Source organism: Mus caroli, unplaced genomic scaffold (assembly GCF_978045245.1).
Source record: "Mus caroli unplaced genomic scaffold, Mus_caroli_1 scaffold_17, whole genome shotgun sequence".
NCBI classification, from domain to species: Eukaryota; Metazoa; Chordata; class Mammalia; order Rodentia; family Muridae; genus Mus; species Mus caroli.
This window is the reverse complement of record NW_028227272.1, coordinates 55,701,328-55,710,031: the sequence shown is the minus strand read 5'-3', so window position 1 is coordinate 55,710,031 and position 8,704 is coordinate 55,701,328. Positions and strand designations below refer to the sequence as shown.

Sequence of the window (8,704 nt, the reverse complement as noted above, 5' to 3'; positions counted from 1 at the left end):
AACAAACAAATAAAAGTTTGTACAAACTCCAGTAACCAGCACCATCAGAAGCAACTTGCCAAGGTGATCTGAACACTGGTAATTCAGTGGCTAAATTCTCTCCTCCCAGAACACAAATACCCAGTCATTTAATGACGTCTTAGGAAAATCTAGCCACATTAAGTATAACACACAGAGATCACAGACCTAGTTCAGAAGCATGCTTCATTGAAGACACTCTGTTTTCCAATGAGACAGGCTTTCCTGTTTCTGCAGTAGACTATGGTGATTTGAATGAGCCCTGTGGGTTAGTGTATCTGACCATATGGTCCCCAGTGCTGTTGGGAAGGTAATGGGACCTGTAGGAGGTGGTGCCTGCTGGAGGAAGCGCTATCACTGGGGGTGGGCTGTGAGTTTAAAGCCTTGTCTAACTTTCAGTTCGTTCTCCGTGTTACCTGTTTGCAGTTGAAGTTGTGATTTCTCAGCCTCCTGCTCCAGTAACCTCCTGCCATTATGGACTCTGCCTCAAAACTGCAAGCTGAAATAAACGCTCTTACCTAAGACGCTTTGATCATGGTGTTTTATCACTGCAACAAAAACTAATATACAGAGGAATAACTCATCTCCCACAGAGATCCACACAGACCTCCATCTTTTAGCCCCTCATATTGTGATCTCAAACAATTTAGACACTCTACATGATTCTCTTTTTTTATTTTTTTTTTAAAAAAGACAGATTTAGGATTTGGTAAGAAATTACTGAATTACACTTTTTAGAATCTGTGAAATGCTACAATAATGGAGTAAATAAATAAGATTTTTAAGTTCAATGTTTACAGAAGACATATTATAAAAAAATGACTGAATTAGAAGACACTAAGTAATGTTGATACACACCAGGAAGGGATTTGGGCAAGGAAAGGCACATCATTTCACCACAAGAAATAAAGACCCATAAATGGAGGTTAGTAGGTGGCAGCTACAGCTTTAGATCTTGTGGTGGTAGTACCCCCAGTTCTGGGGGGTCGATATTGGTAGGACCTCCCATATAGTACTCAGCTAGAACAAAGAAGTTGAGGAATTGGCTGTGACTCTTCTCTCACTCTGTTAAAACGAAAGTACTCTTTAATAAGCCTGGTGTGGGGGGGAGGGAGAGGGGAGCAGCAAAAATCCACAATGGTTTGAGGCATTGAAAATCCTAATGAGTTTCAGTTTTTAAAAAAAAAAAAAAAAGGTATAGTGTAGTCAACTTTTCTCACTGAATTGAAATTTTGCAGTTAAAAGCACAATTTCAAGTAAACATCATTTTTTACTTATTTTTTTTTCTTGTAGACAATCACAGTATAAACAGCTGCCGTATTTCACCTCAAATAAAGTAATGTACCAAAGTTTAGGGACACGTTAGCTCATTTCCCAATTTTATGTGCACACATCTTGGGGAACGCTGGTTCTGCTAGCTGACTGCTAGCAACAACAGGAAAGTAAAGATGAAGTCTGTCAGTGATAACAGATATCATACACAAACTCATTTCTAGTTTCATAGTTACTGCACTACTGGACTGAGCAGACGTTAGCAGACCCTGTTTTGGATCAATTGTCCACTGCTAATATTCTTTTACAAACTTGGGTCACATCTCTACAGTTCTTTCTGTCTGAACTCTGAACCTAGATCAGTGTGGTAAAAAAGACTAAGTCACTCAATGAAAACCACATACATTTTAAATGGTATTTAGTGGCACTGTATATAAATAAAAGGGGCTTTTAGAATACAATGGCTTATCCACAAAAATAAAAATTAAAGACAACTGAGAGGAAGACAAGGGAAAACCTCAATAGTTAAAAAAAATATGAAAAATATTAATCATTAAGCAGGCAGCCTCCCTTCATGCCACACGATAAGCCTTCATTAAGGTGTACTCTTTCCGGTTGGTATGGGCAGCCCAGATGAAGAGAGCAGACGCCATGAACTGTAAGGGAGCCGAGACGCAGGCCAGGCAGAAGGACCATCCAAATTCTCCAGATACATCCTTGGGCAGCTCTACTTTCTGATGTAATAGTTCAATGCCAGCAACATAACAACTCACGGAGCCCAGTGTGCACAGACCTTAGGAGGAAATTTAGAAATGTAAAGGTGACTGTGAAAGAGCACAGGGCAAAGCTTCTCAAGCAGTACAGACAGGACAATGACATGTGAACGTTCAGAGATTCAAGACTAACCTGCAAGGAGATGGAGAATGCCTGTGGCGATGGTGGGATACAGGCTGCGGCAGATACAGGCACAGAGTCCAATCAAAGCCCCAAAGCACATCAAACCCAAGCTAACGAAGGGTAAAAGGAACTGACAACGCCAAAGGTCTGGGTTTAAAAAGAGGAAACACGGATTTCAGACCACTTTTCTACAAAGGCAATTTTTCACGTGTTCTAAAAGATTGGTATAGCTCTTCTCAAAAAGTGAGAAACTGGTATCTTCATATCAAATTTTTTAACTCCAAAAGGATTCCAACTTTCTCCTGAGACAAAGGGACACTAACAGTTAAGTTACTGAAGGGTTAGAATGCCCTATACTCATGCTTGAATTAATCCTCCCAACACCTTACACTATTGGTGCTACTACTGTTTAGTCTTTGTCACCGAAGAAACTGAGGCAGGGGTGTTAGTAAATTGTACAAGTGAAGGGAAGTGAAGAATCACAATTTGAAGTGAAACACAGCTTCCTTCTATGGACAGACAGAATGAAAGTCTTTGCATGGTCAAAGGCAGATGCTAGCAAATAACAAATGCTGATGACAATGAGGACATGGTGAGCCTGAGGTGTGTCAGTCACTTAGTGGCAGCTGTAAATCTCATTTCGTACTCGTTCTGTTTTCTAGAATGTCACACAAGTCTCTGTTTCTGAATATTACACCATCCCTTAAACTCCTGCAGCTGACAGACTTCTTCCTCTCGCTCTCATTGCAAAGGTAAATAACTGCAGTGATTCCTTTGACAGCACCGGATGGGTAAACACAAACATAGCCCTAACATCTGCAGCTCTGTAGCTCGGATCTGGAGACAGCATTTCATGGCAGCCTACCCATCAAGGATTAGAATACTCGAGACACTGTTTACTCTGACATCTCCTCTGGTTACTGCTGCTCCCTGGCACTGGAAGGGTACTGACCACAGGCCTGACACCTGCTGAGCCACTGAGAGCTTGCAGCAGCTTCTTCAGGTATGCTCATGGGAGCTCAGGCAATGGCAGTGGGCATTTCAAGTAGAAATTTTATTTGGTAAACCTACTAAACTCCTCTTAGCAACATCCTTTGGTGATCTAAATCCCACCCTCCACTGAATTCGGTCCCTCAACTACAAATTATTTGAAGTTTGTGAAGTATGTTTCTGTCTTCCGAATCATAGTAGCCATGTAGCAGAGCTCCCTGGAACGTTGCTGAGAAAGGCAGCTCACGGTGACACTGTGTGCTAGCACATCACGGTGACACTGTGTGCCAGCACATCATTCCCACGGCACACCTCAACCCAGCACATATTCTCCCAACTGCCCTGCCGAGAGCCGAGTACTCACAGGTGCGAAGCAGATCAATGCCGCTATTGTGGTTCCCGGGATCCACATACTTCTCCATGAACTGCTCGTTTAGTGTGAAACTCATGCATTTGGTAACCACATCAAATGACTCTGGAACAAGAACAATGACTGCTTGTTATTTTCCTGGAAAAGATGCCATAATAATCTTTCAGTGGTTATCTTTGGAAGTAAAAGGTGATGCAGGAAGACATTCCCCCAAGCATGCATAATCTCTGACTCCCAGTGACATTCAGGTGACTCTGCTGCCATCACTGAGTTTCAGGGACAGTCTCAAGATTTAGACACAAGGATGAGAGAAAGGAAACATAAAGGAACAAAGGAGAACATATGTTAGGAAACCAGGAAATACGGACAGGGACACAATCTGAGGAATTCTGATCTTCTCCCCAAAACATACCGTATCAGCCACAGTCCGCAAAAGTTGACATAGTCAACCTTCCTAGGTTTCTGGACAAAAAGCTTCAATCATTCTTACCCAAATACATTCTAACAGAAAATCCTAACAGCTACTCCTTCAAAGTACACTCAAGATCTAGCTACTACCCAGTGTTACTATGCTGGTCTGATTCCAGTGATCTCACATCTGAATTACAACCACCTCCTAAGCAATCCCAAGCTGATAGCCTTGCCTTATGCCCATGGGTATAGATATCAGCCAGGGTGACAAGGTCAGCTCTCCTCTTCAGAAACCTAATTTGCTGCCGGATGTGTCCCACTCACACCTGCCAGGATGTCTCTGCGTATGAACCGGAGGTTTTATAATACACTGTAGCTGTGTTCCCATTCTTTGAATGTAAAACTATGTTTCATATCTGGTATTCCTTTTACTAGATGGAAACTTAAGCGTGTTCTGCTATGATTTGAATATACTGCTTACTCAGGGAAAGGCCAAAAGAAGTAAATATAAACAAAAATAAACTGTAAAATTTCTCATTTAATACTTGAAAAATTAAAGTCTTTGTGTTAATAGAATTTTTGAAGAATAAATCTGAGAAACAACTTAGATTCTTCTATAATTTTGTTTATAATTCTTTATAGTTGTACAAGTCTCAAATATGTACAGATTTAAAGGCAGAGTTGGTCAAATTACAGTCTCTAAAATACAAGGCAAATGATGGAAACCTACTGTAAAATAGGTAATCATTTTTGGTTTTGTTTGCTTTATGAGAGAGTCAGAGCTTCTCTGCATAGCCCTGACTGTCCTGGATCTTGCTCTGTAGACCAGGCTGGCCTCAATTCAGAGAGATTCACCTGTCTCTGCCCTCGGAGTGCTGGGATTAAAGGCTTGTGCCACTGCCGCCTGGCTAACATAGCTAACTGTAAGAGGGCAATCAACTCACAGTTTGACTTGATTCTGCAACTCACATTCTGACTTGATTTTGAATACCACTAATTGTCAAATATTTCAACTGTTCAAGCTAATTCCTCGTGACAGGTGGCATGAATAAAAAAACAACTTAATTGGCAAATAAGTATGAGGATTCAAATGTCGATCACAATATGAGGTGCCATGGTATCATCGAGGACAATGGGATTGCACAGGAGTTGAGGAAAGACAATGATAGGAATAAAACAGATGCAGAAGACTTTGTTAGGGGAAGGAAGCACAGACACACTTGCACGTCACTGGGCCATCATTATTAGGACGTAAAGGACGGAGACGTGAAAATACCTGTCCTCTCCGGGGGTGTATACCAGTGAGTGTTTTTGGGTATGGTGATGCACCGTCTCCACAGTCCCAAGCTGCCGTTGTATCGGAACAGAACATCGTTGTAAGTCTTCTCATCCGCCTCGTCACCGAGGAAATCTTCCCAGGCGATTTTATTCGAGTCACTTGAATTCTCTTGAATGGGACTTCGATACTCATACCAGAAGTCCGTGCCTATGGAGGCCGCCATGTAGATGGTGGAAATCAGACTAAGCACACACCCAATCACAAACGCAGTAGCAAAACGGTTATCCATTCTGGCATTCAGACTGCTCTGTTTTAAGTTAAAGAAAGAAAAGTCAGACCTCAAGAGCAAATCAGAATATGCTAAAAAAAAAAAAAAAAAAACCCTTTACCCTACTCCCCATCCCTTCTTTCTGTAATGCAATGCATTTATAGATGTAAAAATTTACAAACAAAAGGGCAAATGTTAAGTTTAAAACAAAACGCATTCTCATGAAAAGTACTTATTGAATGCTCACATACCCAAGATGCTACGGAGACAGAAGTCTTGTTCTCTAGTCTATCACCTGCATACTAAAACAGACAACACTGAAAAGGACATACACATTACAGGTACAAACAACAGACATGCTCATGGTCAGCAGGGCAGCGTGCACACCTTAAATGCAGAGTGGATTTTTACACAAGCTATAAACCTGCTATGTGTTTCAGGCTTGTGTGAGAAAAAAGACAGAAGAATAGGAAACGAAGAACCCCCAGCTTTTTTAGTGGGAAGGCTTGCAATATAAATAAGGGCAGAAGTGAGGAGTAACGTGGAAATCAGAGTTGAAGGTGTTAACCCAAGGGGGAAGTTTAAATGTATGTCATAGCAAAGAGAGCAAAAACACCATGTTAGGTATCAATCTCCCTCAATCCAATTAAAGCTAAGCCAAGCCTCTTGACACAACCAGATTCTTCACTCCTTACTCCCCGCCCCCCCCTTCCATTCCATTACACACTTCTCAACCTCCCAAACTGTAATACTGCTCCGTATATCCTAAAGTATAGGATACATCCATAAAAACTAAATAATCCCTACTCGCAAACAGAAAAGTGACTTAGGCAAAATCTGAACACTCCCTAGGCGTGGACAGAGCTCCACGGCGGTAGTAAATGGCCGCGGTAAAATGACTCAAGGCAAGATCACGCTGAGTCAAACCCTGCCAAGTGTATGCACACCGTGACAGCACCAAACCCCTCGTCTCAAGCACCCGTGAAAACAGGCTCACAAACTGGGGAGCGGAGTTTGGAAAATGGGGAGTGACTGGGGAAAAGACCGGGGCGACTGCAGTCATCAATAGCCCAGCAAGTGCGGTTTGTATTCTGATTCTCAAAAATCTCGTCCATCCTGGTGCTCTCGGATGACCTTAAAGGCCGGGTTCTGGAAGCTGCGCCTGGCGCAGTCACCCTGGGCCGCACAGCAGGGCCTGGCATGGGCGGGCGGAGGCCGGCAGGGCTGGGCGAGCGCCCTGGGTACCCGAACCCAGCCAGCCCCAGCCCCTTGGCCCGGAGCCCCGCCCCTCCCCGCCCCGCCTGCCGCTCCAGCCTCCAGGCCGGGCCGCGCCAGCGAGGAGCCCTCTCCCCACGCCGCGAGCCGTGCCGGCCCGCGACCCCACGAACTCACCGCCCATCCTCTCACTCCACCGGCTTCGCCCTCCAGCTCCGACCACAGCACCCTACTCTCCCCGCGCCTCCTCTGACGCACTTCCCTGCAGAGCCCGCCCCCTCCATAACTCCCGCGCCTCCGCCTCCGCCTCCACCCCAGGCCGGGCCAAAGCGGCCCTGGGCCGAGGGGCCTTGTGGGACTTGTAGGAATACTGGAGGAGAAGGGGCTAGAGCCAGAGGAGAGCATGCCTGATGACGCGCGAGGAATTGTGGGGAATGTAGTCCTCTCCGAAGAAAGAACTCTGAAGATCAGTGAGAATAGCTGAGGTCTTAACTGCGGGATTGTTACACCTCAAAAAAGGAGGGACCAAGCTCCAGAAAGTGATGGGGGAGAATCTTTGGTCAACCATAGTCAAAGACTTTGATTTAGCCGAGATCTAACGTCGAGTCTTCTGTTTTCCCTACGATAACACCCTACCTCTAAAAATCAGTACTACTGAGTTGATGAACTTTAATGGAACTGTACTCTTCAAATACCAACCCCCCCCCTCCCATTTCCTACATCTTCCCTCCCATTTGAACAACATGTTCTTCTGTTTTGTTTAAATGTAACTAAAGATCTAACTAAACTAGCATTATAACCTGGTATAATTACGTTATTCTTGTTTGAAGAAATCTGTTATTTGCTCTCTACTGTAATCAAGTTCCCTGTTTGTTTCAGTTGTTTAAAAAGAAAAAAAAAAGGGGGGGGAAGCTTGTAAATCCGAAGGATACTAGATTTCAAAAATGTTACTTTAAAGTGTGAATGTAATATGAAATGGGATTTAGAGATCATTTTCAACAGAAAAAGTTATGGATAGCTGTATGACATGGAAGCAATGGAGTGATTCTAAGCCCTCAAATACTTCACAGAAATTTCTAAACAGGTAGAGAAGATTTTTTTTTTTTTTAAGTTAGAAATCGTTTGCCTTTGGCTTGTGGTTCCGGTTGACCATCACAGGCTGTGTCTGGAAAAGGACTTCTGGCAGAGCCCAGTATCCACATGGCATGACTAGATTTTCACGGATAGCATCAGAGGAAAACGTGATTTGCCTCAGGTGTCATCTTGAAAGCTCGATGAGTGTGTAGAGTCGAATAGTGAATCCACAGTAAGACTTGTGAATGCACTTATGCAGCTGATGTCTTCATCCACCGGCCTTCATGAGACGTCTACTTCCTGAAGTAACTTGTGCAACCAATTCTGGTAAAGGGACATTTTTTTTTTTAAGAAGAAAAGAAACAGCCTAAGTTTCTAGACAGAGAAACTGAAGCCCATGAAGATGAACTAACTTGGCAAACATGAACACTGAGGTTAGTAAACTAATCTTAAGACAATGGACAATTTACTTCATAATCTTTAAAATAAGATTGCCTTTGGTTTTCAATATATGGACTTTTGAAAATAGAATCTATAGATGAGAAAATGTAAAAAATATCAGGCAGAGGACCTGAGGATTGTTAAGGAATCATTAAAGCATTATTTACAATTGAATGTCCAGTGTTTGAATAAGATCAGTAGAAGTAGCTTTTTACAACTCCTGATTGTCCCAGATGAAGAGGAAGAAGCCTGTCATAAATAGTGGTAGGTGTTCTTGCACACCTCAGCTGGCTTCCGGACCTGTCTGCTAACTACCCAGCTGCGAGACTTGCCAGGAGGGCATTTAAATGTGTTTGCTTAGTCGTGTGCTCTGGAAGTTCTATGTCGTCATGACACAGGAGGTAAGAGGTTCTGGAGTCACTCTACAATGGACAATGATGCCTTCACCTTCCAACAGCACAGAACACCC

The 8,704-nt window shown here is 43.3% G+C and overlaps 1 protein-coding gene across 4 annotated transcripts; it reads right to left on the bottom strand.

Annotated features, from left to right (window-relative positions):
• Positions 1–1,191: 1,191 nt before the first annotated feature.
• Cldnd1 (claudin domain containing 1) lies at positions 1,192–8,471 on the bottom strand. 4 transcript variants are annotated; one of them, XM_021185370.3, is made up of 6 exons: positions 8,403–8,471; positions 7,847–8,118; positions 5,235–5,544; positions 3,542–3,652; positions 2,197–2,334; positions 1,192–2,083 (listed from the first exon to the last, which is right to left on the bottom strand). In XM_021185370.3, exons 2-6 carry the CDS (start codon positions 7,925–7,927, stop codon positions 1,863–1,865), a joined length of 861 nt encoding a protein of 286 aa, XP_021041029.1. In that variant the 5' UTR covers positions 7,928–8,118; positions 8,403–8,471; the 3' UTR covers positions 1,192–1,862. The 4 variants fall into 4 exon arrangements, with proteins under 4 accessions (XP_021041029.1, XP_021041033.2, XP_029326623.1 ...); XM_021185374.2 differs by lacking the exons at positions 7,847–8,118; positions 8,403–8,471 and adding exons at positions 5,757–5,807; positions 6,898–7,125; XM_029470763.2 differs by lacking the exons at positions 7,847–8,118; positions 8,403–8,471 and adding exons at positions 5,757–5,800; positions 6,898–6,967.
• Positions 8,472–8,704: the final 233 nt, after the last annotated feature.

Coding starts and splice junctions, on each gene's coding strand:
- Cldnd1 (XM_021185374.2), bottom strand. CDS start 7,125: ATGCTCTCCTCTGGCTCTAGCCCCTTCTCCTCCAGTATTCCTACAAGT. Junction 3,653..5,234: donor TACACCCCCGGAGAGGACAG/GTATTTTCACGT, acceptor TTCTTGTTCCAG/AGTCATTTGATGTGGTTACC. Junction 2,084..2,196: donor CATTCTCCATCTCCTTGCAG/GTTAGTCTTGAA, acceptor TTTCCTCCTAAG/GTCTGTGCACACTGGGCTCC.